This window comes from Enhydra lutris, unplaced genomic scaffold (assembly GCF_002288905.1).
Source record: "Enhydra lutris kenyoni isolate GAN:26980312 unplaced genomic scaffold, ASM228890v2 scaffoldscaffold11, whole genome shotgun sequence".
Lineage (NCBI taxonomy): Eukaryota > Metazoa > Chordata > Mammalia > Carnivora > Mustelidae > Enhydra > Enhydra lutris.
In genome coordinates, this window is record NW_019154095.1 from 39,457,922 (window position 1) to 39,475,791 (window position 17,870).

The 17,870-nt window shown below is 36.9% G+C and overlaps 1 protein-coding gene across 8 annotated transcripts in view; it reads right to left on the bottom strand.

Moving 5' to 3' along the window:
* Positions 1–224: 224 nt before the first annotated feature.
* Positions 225–17,870, bottom strand: part of LOC111144574 (ring finger protein 170) — a 47,115-nt gene continuing 29,469 nt past the window's right edge. For 5 of the 8 annotated variants that reach the window (XM_022498936.1, XM_022498938.1, XM_022498937.1 and 2 more), the window contains 4 exons: positions 16,076–16,184; positions 11,545–11,618; positions 7,591–7,701; positions 226–3,144 (listed from right to left, as the gene is read on the bottom strand). In XM_022498936.1, coding sequence (XP_022354644.1) covers positions 2,875–3,144; positions 7,591–7,701; positions 11,545–11,618; positions 16,076–16,184 — 564 coding nt within the window. In that variant the 3' untranslated portion in view covers positions 226–2,874. Of the gene's footprint in view, positions 3,145–7,590; positions 7,702–11,544; positions 11,619–16,075; positions 16,185–17,870 lie in introns of all 8 variants that reach the window. The other 3 variants (XR_002640412.1, XM_022498940.1, XM_022498939.1) reach the window with 1 other exon arrangement.

The window sequence follows — 17,870 nt, forward strand, 5'->3', positions numbered from 1 at the left end:
GTACAAGCCTAAATTCTAATTCCAGTTCCACCTTTATTCCCAGAATAGACTGCCCAGATTAAATAATTTTCCTCAAAAACAAAAACATTTCTACTTTTTCAGTTTAAAATATGTAAGCATAATTAATTAGAAATGTGATGAGACACTCAATGTCCATTAGTGAAAAAGAAAGTCATTGCAACAATCATATTGAACACTATTGCAGGAGTTCTGAATTTTAAAGCAAACAATATTAAACAGGAATATAACACAAATTTTTCATTTTAGATATGTTGTTTTTATTCAAAAGAATAATTGCTTGACAACCTACGTCACAAAGTTTGAACCTAACTACCAGTCCACCGAAACAGCCCTGTTTGTATCCGCACAGCCACAGGGGCTGAAAAAGTCCTTTAGTCCCTTGTTGCTCTCAAATGCTGAGAATTGTCGTAGCTGAAACCACTGTTCTGGTGGACAGTTAGAATAATTGTTTCCACCATCTTGTTCCCCACACAGCTGCCCGAAGTTATCTTCTGCCCCTGGGGCTGGACCATCTGTTTTTGTGAAAGTTACAATATCGCAGTTTATAAAAATCCAAACTGTTCCTTTGATTTATATTATCTAACTGAATCATAGAAGTATTACTATGATGTTTAGAACACTGATCGACTCTACTTGCTTTAAATACTTTCTCAGATCTCTTTCACGTTTATTTTCAGTGATCAGTAAGCATGACATAATAAGCAGGCCAAAAACTCTGAGATGTCCACATGTTCCCTTTTCAGTTTAGTAAGACTTCACATTATATAGCGTTTTTGTATGTTACAAAAGTTGGTACAGTACACCTCTACTGGGAAAGCCTTAGACAGAATTCCCATTATTACAGTAAAATTGTAACTAGAAACGCAACACTTGAAGCAGAATACATGCAGAAAATTAAATCCTTTTAAAAAAATGAAATTGCTGTAGCCCCACACCAAATTTGTAATTGGCAAAAAATCCATTTCTAATCTGGTAAATGGTGGCGTAACAAAGTCAACTCATTAGCTTTTCAACTTGGTGACTGCAGCTGAAATGTTCTCTCTGAAGCATGCCACCATATTGAACATTTGATTTGGAAGTGTAGAATTAAGATTCATGAAATCTTGATATGTAACCTTTCTAGACCTTTCCTCTTAGAATCACCTAAGTGATGCTACTCCAGTGTGTTCTGGAGACTTCCCAAGGATCCCAGTTTCTCTCCTGCTTCCCCTATTCATAACCTTCACATCTATTTGAATCCATACTAACAAGTTCACTAAGAGTCTAATACCCGCTTAGTCACTTATTTCTGAATGGCTTCGGACCAAACTTTCACCTATGACATATGGATTTCATCTATGAAAAGGAAGGCGATGCCCTGCCTTTTTCACACAAGTGTCCTAAGGATAAGATGTCAAGTATGCGAGAAATCCTTTAATTATAATGTGCTATAATTAGGCATTACTGTTTTCTCTATGACAAGCAACAGCTTTGTCCTCCACCCAAATTAGAAAATACTGTTCTGGACATTCATTCAGCATCTTATTAATTGATGACTAACCTGATGAACTTGAGAGAACGTAATAGATTTGGGTTTTCCCTCCATATCAATACATAATGAAGCTCGCTAATACATGAATGGACAGTATGACTATCGGTGACTGCAAGGTGACAGAGCCAACACTGACCCCTTGGCATGGATGACCCTGCTGTCCACTCCACAGATGAGCAGTGCCAGCTGAGGGAGTTAGGATTTGATACCACTTGTGGTTTTGATTCTTCTGAAACAAAAAACTGCAGATGAGAGCATTAGGTACTTATGTTGTAGCCATCAAAAAAAGCAAGATAACTTTCTTACTGAATTGCCTCAGACAACATTTGCTCGTTCTGTGTTAGACCTGAGGAATTCAGGCTATATGCTGCCATCTAGGGATGGTATTACAAAAGTTTTCTGACGAGAAAACCAAACTTGTCCATTCTGTTGGACATAGCTCACCAGTAATTTCTCTTGTCAAATTTAAACAGTGTTCCTATACCCCTCCCAAGGTCTTTGATGCTCATTGCCATGAAAATCTACTTTCCTCAGAAATGCATCAAACTTCTATGTGTTTGAAGTTTCACAGAAGTTCCTGAAAAAAATTTCTCTTTACAAGTTACTTTTATGTATTATTCCTATAAAAATACCAAATTCTTGTTTAAATTTCACAACTGAGAAAATCATGTGTGCTGACTGCAGATAAATGTCTTGTACGTTAATACTTCTATTGATTAAGAAGTGTCTTATAAACCCGAACATGAAATCAAATTATAAATTTCAAGTTCTTCCTTTCAGTGTTAGCTGAGAGCAAAGAACTCTATCAGGATGACAAAGCCTAACTGCTGTCAAGTGCATAAATCGTAGCTAGTACTAAAAGACACAGTGACTTTCCCCCAATACTGTACAACATTTTATTGTAACAAAAATAATTAGATGCATTTCATAGCAATATATTATCATATAGGTACACACTGAGAAGGATAAATTGGATAAACAATAAAACAATATCTTACTATACATCCAATTAATCTAATTTTTGGGAAAAGAAAAACATATAAAATCATCCCTTTTTATATAATTCTATAGTTTTTCCAGAGACTTTATAGACAACACAGAATCAAGATGTAATCGTAAATTATTATAATTCTAACCTTAATATTAGAACCTGTAATGTAAAAATTCCAGTCATATCTTGCTAGGCATTTGCCAAATGAAATCAAATGTTTGTCATACAGTGGTTTTAAGCTTGTACAATAATAGTCAAATGCTGTATACTGCCATCGGCCCTTCTGTCTGATTTCACACACTGGCTGAAATATTAGTAAACTCACATTTTTTCACCTGTTTAGTCTCTGTGTTATCACTTCTCGATACATAATAGAGATATAGATGAGCAACAGAAAGATGACAAAGAAATCATCTAGAAAGCCTAGAATTCCAAACAAGGCTTCAGGTACAAAATCTAGAGGTGATATAAGATAGAAAAAAGCTCCCATTAAACAAAGTATAATCCTGATGCGGAACATCCAGAAAAGGCCCCCGACTGAAAACATTTCCCTGAATGCATGCCTCAGTAAAGTGGGTAGATCCATAATTCTTTCCATAATCTGGCAGGGAGAAGAACAAAATATGACTAGTCATCTAATATGTCAGATATCAAAATAATATAATTTTCTAACAATGTGCAAACTCAGTTAACATGAATTAAGGAGTTTCACGTATTTTCTAGTTACACATTTTATTTGAAAATAGCTTTAAAAAAAAAACAGCTTTTTGATAACTAGGTTCTTATACGATCGATCCTACTGCAGATAACTGAAAAGCAACTAAAATGTCAACAAACTTAAAATACAGGATATAGTGAGGTAACTCAAGTCCTCTCTAATTTGAATTAGTAAAATAAACCAAATGAAGCACTTAGTGTATATAGGATTAGAGACTGAGGCTTGAGCTGGGTCTGGGTTTAAACTCAACATCAATCTTTTGGTAGACAGGTGATCTGGGGCAAACTGGTTTAACCAAATTGAGATCCGACAACAACTAACCAAGCATGTGTCACAAGACTATTAAGAACTAAAAGAGATACAGTATACAAAAGACATTTATAAATTGCCAGACAATATAAAAGTGGTATACTTTAAAGACACATTAACTTGAATGGCTTTGACAGTCTAAGAATAGCAATGAAACGGATTCCTTCCTAGGATGTTTATTTGGCTTAGCTTGAGTTTAAGCGAATTACTAATTGCCACAAAGATTTTTGGAGTGCCAGACCCTATCTTTATGAAAATAATTAAGCTTCTGAATATGTACAAAAACATCAATTACCAGGTTTCTACATAAGTGAGCATAATTTTCACAGCTGAAATTTAACAAATTGCATAAATTTTTGAAAATTGAGGCATTCAGAGAAATTGGACCCTCACACACTCCTGGTGGGAATAAACCACCTCTTTGGAAACAGTTTGGCAGTTCTTCAAAATGTTAAACAGAATTATCATAATATCCAGCAATAAGGCACATACCCAAGAGGAATGAAAACATAGGTCCACACAAAAACTGGTACACAAATATGAATGGAAGCATTATTCATAATAGCCAAAAAGTGTAAACAATTCCAACGTCAATCAACTGATGAATGGATAAACAAAATAATATGTATCACTTGGCCATAAAAAGCAATGAAGTTCTGGTTTATATATCACAACATGGATGAACCTCGAAAAACTATGCTAAGGGAAATAAGCCAGAGACAAAAGGCCATATATTATATGGTCCCATTTCATGAAATGAAATATCCAGACTAGCCCAATCTATAGAGGCAGAAAGTAAATTAGTAGTTACCAAGGACTGGGGAAAGGGGACAGGAAAGGGGAGAATGGGAAGGGATGCCAAAGCTTTTGGGATGATGAAAATACTCTAAAATTAGATTATGACAATAGCAAGATTATATTTACTCTGAATACACTAAAGAGCATTGAATTATATATTTTAAACAGGTTGCACTTCATGCTGTGTAAAATGCATCTAAATAAAGCTGTTAACAAACGATTACTAGTATCTATTTGTATGACCTTGAGCAATGTCTCAAGATCTCTGTCTGCAAACTTTTCATTTTCTTTGTGTAGTCTGTTTGGACTATATGGTCCTGTGTAGTAATAAACTACCATGACTTCTCAACATAACTTCTTTCACTATCTCATTTCTCAGGGGTTGGTAGATACAGAGAAACTGACCAGATGAAGAAAGTCACTTCCTGTAGTAATTCCACTGGGCACAGCTCAGTTCTAATTAACAATCCATATAATTACAGTATGTCCAAGTATATATTTTGTTTGTTTCATGAGTGCCAAGTAAGTAGAGAGGGAAGTGGAGACAAAAATGGGAAGAACTGAGCAAGTGATAAGGAAGCAGTTCTATAAACTCCACCAGAAAATCTTGTAAATCCTTTTTGGAAAACTGGTCACAAAAAAACCAAAATGGTCTTTTTAGAATGAGTTCCTATGTTAACTTTCTATTCTTTATGGGAGAAACTCACATTTAAAGCAAAACAGCTGCACAACTTTCACAAGTCTATGGTGAATTATTTTAAAAATTCTAGTGACCAGCCAGTATATCTTTTGAATACTTTTCTGTCCTTTATCAGAACTGTTCGTTCACTTCTCATATGGTATCACTTATATATAAAATCTCTAATAAGTAGACAAGAAGTATGAAATGGGTCATTAAGAAATATCTGTGTATTAATCACAATCTTGCTCCAACTTTGGATGAGGAAATATCAAAGTAAGAGCTAAAAGTCTCTATTATACTGTAATTTCATCATCTACTTCTTACTCATTAAATATCTGACACCCACCAAAAATTAGTAACTGAGCAACGATATGCTTTCACACTTAAAAACACAGGAATGAATATCTTAAAACGATTTTTTTTTTTAAGTTCAGTGGTAGGTCTTGAATTTGGAACATACTTATTTTCAAAGAATCATCCTCTAGATGTCACTGGAGGATACGTTAAAAAAAAAAAAGTTGCTGGATGAAAAAGAAGAGGTCCCCGGATAACTGTACACCAGTGACTGGATTAAGTTTTCTTTTTGTTAGACATCTAGAAGATTTACCTTTATCCACAACAGCTGAAACTGTATGCCCTTCAATGTACACCATATCACATATCAGAAATACGTGCGAGGAAGCACGAGAGCACACAAATGTTTAGTACTGAAGCACTTTAATAGCCAATATTCTTGGCTGACAGTAGTAGTATCAACTCTTAAAGATAACTCACTAATTTATTCAACAAATATTAAGGGCCTACTGTATGCCAGGCACTGAAACTGGCGATGAGAATATAGCAGTGAATATATACATACAGTCCTTGCCCTCATGAAGCTTTTAGTCTACTGAGAGAAAGATAATGAACAAGATTTGAGTATAGTTTGTGACAAATGCTACAAAGGAATGGTGCAGAGGACAGTGATAGAGGATACCTTAGTTGATCAGAGAAACCCTCTTTTAGGAAGGTCTATTTAAGAACGACCTAAAGGATGAGAAGTCAGTCACAAGAAGAGCAGAGAGACAAGCATTCCCAACTGAGGGGTCATGTGTGAAGGCATTAAGATGGGAAGACTTGGGAGTGCGCTTCAAGAGCTGAAAGGAGGCTGGTGGAGGTGAGGCATTTTGGGTGAGGCTTGGGAGGCAGGAAACCAGGTCATGCAGGGCCTTTTAAGTACAGGAAGGAGTTGGAACATTATTCCAAAACATTGGAAGTTTTTTTTTCTTCTTCGTCTTCTTTCCCAAGATTTTATTTATTTATTTGACACACAGAGATCACAAGTAGGCAGAGAGGCAGGCAGAGAGAGAAAGGGGGAAGCAGGCTACCTGCTGAGCAAAGAACCCGATGTGGGGCTTGATCCCAGGACCCTGGGATCATGACCCGAGCCGAAGACAGACGCCTTAACCCACTGAGCTACCCAGGTGCCCCCACTGGAAGTTTTAAAATACAAGAACATCATGGTCTTATGTTTTCAAAATATTACTCGGGCTCCTGAGCAGAGAAAAAAATCGCAGTGAAGAGGCTACTTGCAATTATCCTAAGCAAGAGATGATGGTGGCTTAGGCTAGAATGACGGCTACAGACACAGGACATTTTTATGAGCTAAACATGAGAGGATCTCCCCAAATGAGAAAAGAAATGATACAACTCATTTATATACCAGATGAGGCGAATGAGGGAAAGGGAGAAATCAAAACAGCTAAGTAAGACTGAGAAAAGAAAACACCGAGCTGAGGAGGGAAGCAATTTAATATTGCACGTATCACGTTTGAGATGCTGAAGCAACACCTGAGCAGAAATGTAAGCCAAGACTCAGATGTATGCTCTGATCTCAGAGGAGAGATCTAGGCTTTCCATATAAATTTGTACTTAGAATATTCTGATTTTTAAAGTACATACTTAGTCGTGCACACACTTCTGGAATTCTTTGTTAGATTTTGGAAAAAACTGGAATAAGCCAGTAAAATGTGATAGAGTTTTTAATCTATCAAATGCCTTTTTGGGGGGTTAGGAGGTCAATCGTAAAATTAATGTGTTCTTTAAAAATCAAATGTTTTTGAGTAACTAAAATGACATAACAAAAAACCTCCCCAACACCTAGAGTTAGTTAGGGAAACATTTCAAAGAGGAGGCCCAAGGTAAATAAAAAAGTGGAAAACACAATCGTAAAACTCTCCAGAAGTTCTTAGTTCTAAGTTTCTCATTAGACAATCCCTATTTTAGATTTGCGCATGAGTCAGTAATTTCACATTTCCCTCCAATTTTTTTTTCTGTAATCTCCTTCATAAATACTTTTATAATGCCTTTTTCTTTTTAAGATAGAAAACTGCAGTCCTTGGGAACGCTGTAACTCAGTGATTGACAACAACGAGGAAGGTTAAAACTTTACCCGACACACATAAACAATGAGACTTTTTATGATTATTAAGGTAAATCTCACCTTACCAAAGAGAAGTATCATTATACTCTAATTTTGCACCTGCTATAACAATACTCACAGATCTGGGCTGCCCTGAGAATCTCCGGTTATAATCATTAATATCTTGACGCAATGATACAACCTCCTGAGATTGGTCATTTTCACCAAATACTGTTAGCAGTAAAGTCACCTGTATGTTACAAAAAAAACACTGTTAGACTTTTCTGTAGCATTAATTTTTTTCATTTTGTATTATTATTCAATGGAATGAGAAAAGCTTCTAAATTTATATTTCACTCATTTTTTTTTCAGTTATTTCTTTAAATAAACACAACATGGAGAGGAAAGTAAGGTACCACTGACTTATAATAAAATCCAATGTAAAATGTAATTTGAATTCCCATAAAATCAAATGGGGACCTCAAGCAAACACTGGTTCTAATATTTTCCAGTTCACACCAGGGATAAAGTCAGTAATGCTCTGGGCTAACAAATGATGAGAAAATATTCAGGAGCAAAGTAATATAAAAATATATGTTTATTATTGTGGGAGTGAAAAATTAGGGATGTGTTTTGTGATTACAATCATTATTCTTCAACCTCACTGGTATCTGAAGTATCTTTGAATGCTACCAAACATAATACAGAGATTAAGTTATTGCAGGAGCCCACTCTGAAGCACCCATCCCTACTATCATCAAAAAAGGTCATTTTTTTTTTAAAGATTTTATTTATTTATTTGACAGACAGAGATCACAAGTAGGCAGAAGCAGGCAGAGAGAGAGGGAGGCAGGCTCCCCGCTGAGCAGAGAGCCCAATTCAGGGCTTGATCCCAGGTACCATGACCTGAGCCAAAGGCAGAGGCTTTAACCCACTGAGCCACCCAGACGCCCCCAAAAAGGTAATTCTTGCTACTAATATGTAACGTAATACTTTTAACCTGGTTTCCTCCATGGTAGAGGTAAAGATACACAAGCGTCCCAGGACCATACTGAGGTAATCTGAAGATGACAGTATCTTGAAAAACAAGTACATTTAAAAATATATCAATGCCTATAGAAATGGCCACTGTGTGAGGAGATAAAAATGGGAAGATTTAGGTTTAAATCATCTAGCTGTTTTTATCCTTCCTCAGTTCAGCTGTAAAACCAGGCCTTCCCACGACTCAGATGCTTTCCAAACAGTCAAGCAAAGGAGTGATGAAGAGCAAGGTGGTAGGAAAGCAGGTACACAGCCTCTCTTCACAAATTTGCTAATAAAAATGCATCTTGCAATGAATAGTAAGAGAGCACTTACTATGGGCCAGGCACTGTACTACAAGCTACATGGACCCCAAAACCGAAGACACAGCCCTGCCCCTTGCCAACCACAACACCCAAGATGGAAGGGGAGGCAGACCTGTTACAAGGCGCTTGAGAGTATTGCTTGCGAATAAGGACTTCTGCCTGGGGTGCCCAGAAAGCTGGAAACCTAAGCTGGCCCTTGAAGTGCAGCTCGGGCCACTGGTGTATCGGCATATGCGTTCGGGAAGCGAAGTGGTGAGCACGGTGCAGTCAGGGGCAGCTGCCCGTGCACTGCATCAGTGGGACAGGGTGGCGAAGGGGTACCTGCCGCCTGTCCTACTTCCAGGATGTATTCTTCTATAGTTACGGAACCAAAAGCTATTATATAGAAACAATTTTATCTCTACCCTTCTGGAGTCTAGCAATTTATGGGTGGTCAAAAGGATATCATATATATATATATATATATATATATATATATATATATATATATATCACATATATACCCTATGAAAAGCCACGGATAGAGCCAAGAAGAGGGGACAGGTGGTGGAACTAATTCTTTAATGTCAGACCTATGGCTTAGTCTCAGCATTGCTGGCAGATGGCTAACGATTATGCGAAGTGGTATTAGCAAATAAATTTCACTGGTGACGGACTTGTTTCATATAATCAAATCATCCAGAGAAGCAGTACAAACAACATCAACAACAACAACAAAAAAAACTCCACTGATTTTCCTCTTGCCGTGTGATACAAAGTCAAATGTGAAAAAGGCAGAATTTGGGAATGTAGAAGCAAGGGGGAAAAAAGATAAAGCCCTGAACTTCCCTCTCCACATGCCACAAAATGAGGCAGTGATGGGGGTGAGTGGATAGCCAGAACAAGGCTGAAAGGGTGTGTGTGTCTGTGTGTGGCAATACAAGCTAGATGGTTTTTTTTTCATATAAAGTCCAAAAATCAGACAAAACTAGACAATAATCTTAGAGATGCATGCTAAGGTCATAAACCTATAAAGAAAGTCAAGGAAATGCTTATCATAAAAGTCAAATAGTAGTTGCCTCTAGGAGAGGAAGGAGGGGTTGGAGATTTGGTCCTGAGGAGGCTTCTGGGGGCTGTTGGCCAGTTCCTATTTCTTTATCTGAGTGGTGATTATTGAAGTGTTGCTTTGTGATAATTCAATGAGCAATATTTTTATGTTTTGTGTGCTTTTCTATACGTCTGTTATAGTTTACAAAGAATTTTAGAAAAATTGTTGCCCTTTCTACCATTTTGTTTCATTTTTTGGCCTCCATGAGTTTATGCCTTTACAAAATGTCCTGTTCTTTTAATAGGGTGGCCAACAGCAAAAGTAAATACATGTATTCAATTTGACATCTTTACTTGAAAGCTCTCTATCCTTTCTGGACTTCACTTTGCACAGTGAAAGACTTCCTAAGGAGCTGCTCTCTTTTTACATGTTCATAACTCATCAGTAGAAAGGTAGGTATTTATTTTAGATGAAAGATAAAATAAGTATATAGAAAATTATGAAAAAACTGTATACAACTGATAGAATGTTCTATTTCACTATATTTACTAATTAAAAAACTAAGAACTTCATTTTCTCCAATTTTTCATTATTTTGCTTTTCCAGTTTGTCAAAGAAATTGAGAAAATCTGTGCTGACATTTCAGTCTTCAATATATGTTTATAAAAACTTATCACCTCCCCCCTGAAGTAACTCCTATACTAACTAAAATAGTCTGATCTGTTCTGGATCATGTAATATAGATATGTCTCCAAAAGAAACATTTTAAAAAACTATTGTTCATCATATAAAGCTATCTAGACCCTCACTGGAGAAGGGCAGCTTAAAAGTAAACTGAAAGGGGAAAACATTTTTTTATATGTAGGGGAAATATCTGGTTAAGCCTGATTAGCTAGTTCAGTTATTCCTCTGTTGATATTACAACAAAGACTTACTAGAATTTTGGGGAGGATTCATTTACCAGTTTTTTACTATAATTGAAAGATTTAGAAAGGTATTTCCCTTTTTTGCTGTCTTTAAGACATTAAAAAAATAATGGAGTAACATTACAGAAGCTTTGATAAACAGAACTTCCTACGATCCAGCAATTCCACTAGTAGGTGTTTACCCAAAGAATACAAAATATTAATTCAAAGGGATACATGCACCCCAATGTTTAGCAGCATTATTTACAATAGCCACATTATGGAAGAGCCCTGGTGTCCACTGACTGATGAATGAATACAGAAGATGTGGCATGTATATATAGTGGAATATTACTGAGTCATAAGAAAGAATGAAATCTTGCCATTTGCAATGAATGGATGGAGCCAGAGTATTATGTTGAGTGAAGTAAGTCAGAGAAAGGATCTCTGACCCTAGGATCTCACTCACACTTGGAATTTAAGAAACAAAACAAGAAAAGGGGGAAAAAAAGAAAGGCAAAGAAAGAAACAGACTCTGAATTAAAGAGAACTGATGGTTACCAGAGGAGAGGTGGGTGGGGGAACGGGTGAGACAGGTGACTGGGATTCAGGAGTGCCCTTGTGATGAGCACTTGTGCGGAAGTGCAGATTCACTGTATTGTACACCAGGAACTTCTATTACCCTATATGTTAACTAACTGAAATTTAAATAAAAACTTAAAAAAAAATCAAAACAATTCAAAAGTAGATACAGAAATTATTAAAATTTATAATATGAACTAGCATAAATGATGCTTTCTGGATACAAACATTACCGTTTGTCGACAGATTGGACAACTGATTGCCCCAAGCCATGAACCGTATCGCCAGTATGCAATAATGCAGGTACCTAATGAGTGAAAAAAAAAAAACATGAATACTAATGTTTTAAATTTCAAGGCCCATAAATCCTCAGAAAGTTTCAAATATTTGAAATATTTTTATAGTATCTTCTTATTTTAAAATATTTTTTATTTCATCCAACCAACTCTTTAGGCAAATTTAAATCTCATAATTCCCAGCCACTGAAAATATTTTTATTTAAACTACTAGTTAAGATACAGACATTTTTATATAATCCAAAGCAAGCATATATTACTGCTTCAATGCTCAGCCTTAATAGAAATATTGCATTTCCTATGTAGAATAAATAAACATCATTGCAAATATAACAACCAACAAATCACAGTATAAATAAATTTTCTGTCCCAAATTTGGTATATATGTTACAAAAACACCACTTCTATTTTTTTAAGAATTTAGAAAGCCAAGTTACAGTGGCATCAATAATAATTATTAAGAACCATAGGATACGAAGATTACATGCTGTTTGACCTAATAAAGTTTATAATCCAGTTCAATAATTGAACCAACTTTTGTAGTGGATGAATTTGATTTTTCTGCTAGAAGGTGTTCATGAGCAGCAGAACAGCTTTAAGGCAGAGTTTATAGGCCTCAAAAAGTAGCAGGTAAGCTAAATGCAGAAGCACTAAAGTTCAGGCCACTAACAAATGAAGAAGAAATTATTTTATTTTATTTTTTAAAGATTTTATTTATTTATTGGACACAGAGAGCAAAAACGGGGAGGGAGAGAGGGAGAAGCAGGCTCCCTGCTGAGCAGGGAGCTTGACATTGCACTTGATCCCAGGACCCTGGGATCATGACCTGAGCCACCCAAGTATCCCAAGAGGGACTATTTTAAAACACTGTCCAGGGGCATCTGGGTGGCTCTGTGGGTTAAGCCTCTGCCTTCGGCTCAGGTCATGATCTCAGGGTCCTGGGATCAAGTCCCGCATCGGGCTCTCTGCTGCTCTGCAGAACCTGCTTCCCTCCCTCCCCCCACTCTTTGCCTGCCTCTCTGCCTACTTGTGATTTCTGTCAAAGAAAGAAAGAAAGAGATCTTTAAAAAAAAACAAAAAACACTGTCTGATGTTTGAGGGGTCAATTCATTTCTTCTCTGCAGAACACCTATTTCTCAGACAATCCAGGTCCCACTGTGAATCTGAATTAAGTGCTTCCAGCCTCCAGGATCTTTTCTGTTTTCTCACTCTTGTCTTAGCAACCTAGCTTAGCCCTCCTGAATTCCTTATTCTGATTCTTCCAGATCAAATTAATGTCCAGAATTTAGAATGAGCAATGACAGTCAAATTGAGAAGACCAAGATGACATAAGTGAAATCAATCAGAAGATAGTTAAATCGCAAAACCGTTTACTATTAACTTTAAGTACAAAGGGAATATAGGAGGGAGAACTCTGGGATGCAGCAGAGAGTAATACGTAGGTGAGAAAGGATTTGAACTGAACTTTGTAAGTTAGGTAAGATTTAGATATAGAAAACAGAAAGGAGCATGCTCCCATTATAATGAATAGAAAGAAGCAAATGCCAGAAGTGAAATAAATGACATCTAAGGAGAACGGTGAGCAAACCAAGGGGCTAAGCAAAGGCTATCCACATTGGACATTATAGTGACTATGGGGAAAAACAGGTATGATGATTTAAAGATGAATTTAAAAACCAAACAATATCTGGTATCTTTTCCTACTCTCAGAGTTCTGTCAGATAATATTTATTAATCTGAACAACCTAATTTCACACAGAAACTATATGAAAACAAAACTTCTAAACCTTTTTAGTATTATTATTAACATCCATAGTGATGCCTGAGCTCTACCTACTACTTGTTCACTCCAAAATTCAATGTGTCTTGACATATATTCACTTATTTAATTCCACATCTCTTTCCTACAAATTGGAGTACGGTGTCCTTGCTTTGTAAATTATGTAACGGCCACTGACTGAACAGAAAAACTATGGTCCAGCAAATCAAATGCTCCAGTTCACACACATCTGCTATGATATTGCTCAAGGTTTTCCCTTTTCTTCAACTTTCCTCCCTATAAAAAGAGAGATCCACCTAAATAAGATGGTGGGAGAAGAAGACTCATTGACTTTAATCTGGGTCATAATCTCCCAGAGTCTGTTTATTTGTAAAATGGGCATAACACTTCATAAGACTGCTGAAGAATTAAGTAAAACAGTGTGGGTTACAAATGTAAGTGAGGTAAGTCTGTTGTTGCTATTTTTCTTAGCTCACTGTAAAGGAAAAGAACTGTAGTTCCATATAGAGGAACTAAGCTAAGGTGCCTTTTATATATATGTAGTATCAATATACTTGAACTACTATTCAAAGAAACACATTCGTTTCTTGAGAAGCTGAATGACTAGTTTTCTAAATCTTTGAACCTAGAGACAGTATATAAAGTGTCTAACAAGTACAGCAGGCTATCAGAAGCAATCTACCCAATTACCTCAGACCCAGAAACCAAGAACACAATACAGCCGTCTTTTATCCACTCAGTGAATTACCTAAGCCTGGGTTGGCAAATGGAGTTCATCAGGCCTGCCAAACCTCACTGATTCTTAACACATGCCTCGAGTACTGTGTTAAAGGATGGCTGAGGCTGTATCCAGACTTGGAAAGAATGTCCAATTGATCAGGAACATCTACCAGAGGTTTGAGAAGGGGAAAAGTATCTGCTTTCTCTGATGGCCATTTAATTCTATCTGGTATTTCATGATTTTGCAGCTCATTAGCATTCCCAATAGACCAAGACAGACATTGAAATGAGTGTTTTATAACTTGTTAGCTATCTTAGGGAAAAACCTTAGGGAAGAGGATGAAATTAATGAAAGATGCAATAATGATATTGGTCGGTGTTTACTAAAGGAGCACAGGTAGAGAAAACCCTGCAGTGCATGATATGGATTTCAAATTATTTATGTCATCCCCAAAGTATAAATAATAGCACTATATAATTAGCACTAGTAATTCCATATAAACTCAAACAACAAAGGGGAAAAAGAAACTTAAAGGATCACTGTATGCTACATTTTAAACTGTCTTAAAATGGAAAATGGGTACATTTTGGGAGCAATTAGAACCCTGTCTAGAGGGGCGCCTGGGTGGCTCAGTGGGTTAGGCCTCTGCCTTCGGCTTGGGTCATGATCTCAGGGTCCTGGGATCGAGTCCCGCATCGGGCTCTCTGCTCAGCAGGGAGCCTGCTTCCCTCTCTCTGTCTCTCTGCCTGCCTCTCTGTCTACTTGTGTTCTCTCTCTCTGTCAAATAAATAAATAAAATATTAAAAAAAAAAAAAAACCCTATCTAGAACACACCATTGAAACAGAAAGAAATACTACAAATAAAACAACAGATTTAGTGAATGGATAAATATAAGTAGAGAGTAGTCGTAGAAGCTACTAATCACATAGCAGAATTGACCACAGGGTCTGAAGTTAGGCCTACATTTAAAATCTGGCTTTCTCCTAGCAGCTGGGTTACCTTTTGCAGAATTTCTTTTTTTTTTTTTTTTTAAAGATTTTATTCATTTATTTGACAGAGAGAGATCACAAGTAGGCAGAGAGGCAGGCAGAGAGAGAGGAAGGGAAGCAGGCTCCCTGCTGAGCAGAGAGCCCGATGCGGGACTCGATCCCAGGACCCCGAGATCACGACCCAAACCGAAGGCAGCGGCCCAACCCACTGAGCCACTCAGGCGCCCCCTTTTGCAGAATTTCTTAACTCAGCTGCAGTTCCCTCATATGTGGAACTCAAGGAGGTGAAGTATGTTAAGTGCCCAGCACATAGCAGGCATGCAATAAACTGATCCGCTCAATCTCATATGACCGTAGTAAGAACTGACTATATGGTATCTCATTCTTTATGAAGTCTTTCTGGAGGGTCAGGAAAAACACCCCAGAGGTAGAAAGGACCCCTTACTGATACTAGGCCAAGTGTGCAATCTATGCTCCATTCCTGTCCGACTGTATGCTCTACATTCAACATTCTCTCTAACCAACCCTCTGAGGTCATGACAAAAAAAACGGCTAATAACTTTTGTGCTGATGCAGGGTAAAAAGGAGGGAAGAAGGCTAAAGGGAAGGTCGTGGGCAGGGTCCTTAACAGAACTTCCCTGCCTTGGGAAGGATGAATAATAAATGAGACTACCAAAAGTGATAAACTGTGAGGGATTTAGTGTATTCCTCTTGGTATTCATATACTTGAATTACCACTCAAAGAAACACATTTCTGTTTACTGAGAAGTTGAACTCGTGCTTTTTAATCGTTGAGCTCACAGACACTAAATAAAAGTGGCTAACAAGTACAGCAGGATATCAGAAGACATCTACCCCAATCATACAAATGTGACAAATCATACAAAATGTGACAAAATTAAGAATCCAGCCCATGTAAACATATGGGTCTTGGTCTAAAAGAGTCACTTTCCCCAAATATAGCATTGTTTGCTTACCACAGAAAAGATGTCCACAGTTTGTTTCCACAGGGAAGGAGGCTTGGTGTAAACAGATTGGACAGTACATGTCAGTGTAAAACTGCTGTCGAGCAGCAGCAGGGGCATCCTGATGAGAAAATATGTATTCATGATTATACATGATTATCTCTAGGAGTATCATCATACCCAAGAACACAGCCAGAGCGCATAAGCCTCATCCAATCTTAGATGTGCAGTAAAGTCTTGTAAGTTTGATAAAGTTATGAGGCTGTATCATTGTTTTATTTAAGCTGCATGGTCTCTACCTTCCTTCCTGAACATGACATAAAGACAAAAACCTGTATTAACTCCGGAGTTTCTCTTTCACTCTGCTGGAATGAGTAAGTTATTCTGAGAAACACAAGGCTGAGCTAATGCAAAAGCTCAAGAAATGTCCAACTCTTTCCCAAGTATTAGCTTTTAATCATTTTTTAACTTAAATAAAATTAATTAACATATAGTGTATTATTAATTTCAGAGGTAGAGGTCAGTGACTCATCAGACTTATATAACACACAGTGCCCATGACACCGTGTGCCCTCCTTAATGTCCATCATCATGTTACCCCATCCTTCCCTACCCCACCTCCCTGCTTTAACCATTTTTAACATCTTTTTCATTCATACGTTCCTGACAAGTATTGCATGTATGCTGTACCTCACAAGCGTCCAGAATTAAACTTTCAAAGAAGAATAGTGGTCATTTTGGAAGAAGGAAAATTTAATATATTGGTAACTTGGGCTTAATCATTCACATGGTCAGATTAATAAAATTTAATGTTTCTCAGTTATGTCACTGTTGTGATTGTACAGGAATGTAGAGTAGAATCACCACTGCAAGAAGCATCCACATATCAAAGAACCCACCAGAAAGTAAGTGATATGAGGATAAGGACATTATCTATAGGATTCATTGTAGTGGCCCAGGAACTAGAAAAGTATCTAGCAGTAGTGTGTAATATGTATCTTTTAAAAGACATATAAAAACCGATTTTTATCACATCTAGCACAACTCTTATAAACAAATTAGCCAGCATTAAAAACATCAAATTACCAAATTTGCTAAATATGAACTATTCATTGTAAACTGAATCAAAGATTTCTGTCACCTAAAACTAAGAACGTAACTAAAACCTCTTTCTTAAATTAGTCCTAAAATACTGCAATAGTTTATAAGCCACAGCGACATGTTGATGTTATTGCCTTTTATATCATTTTAAATGGTGCAAAAAAGAAAAACATACAGCTCTTAATGTCTCCCCTCTATCTTTTGTCTTCATTATTATTATTTGGAAATTAACTAAAACAAAACAAAAACCAAAACCAATTACCGGTGCTGTCCAACAGAACTTCATGCAGTAACGGAAATCTTTATCTATAGATACTTGAAAGGTGACTAGTATAACTAAAAAGTACTGAATTTTAAATTTAATTTTAGTGAATTTAAAATTAAATAGCTACATATGGGTAGTGGCTACCATACAGGACAGTGCAAAAAGGGCTAAGTCACTAGCTTTATTCTAACTAGAGCTAAATGCCATGTCCGAGGAAGGTGTGGGGGAGGTGAACTGCACAGTGGCTCAAAGGCATCTGGAAGATGCCACTCAGTGTGGGACTTCTGGATAGCCAGATCCATTCATGTAACTCCAGCAGGAATTTAAGTCCATCTTCGTGATCTAATATGTTAGATGGGAATGATACTTACTGACTTACTGACCATGTTTGCAAATTAAATAAAACAGTTGTATGTGAAAACACTCTGTAAATTAGAAAAC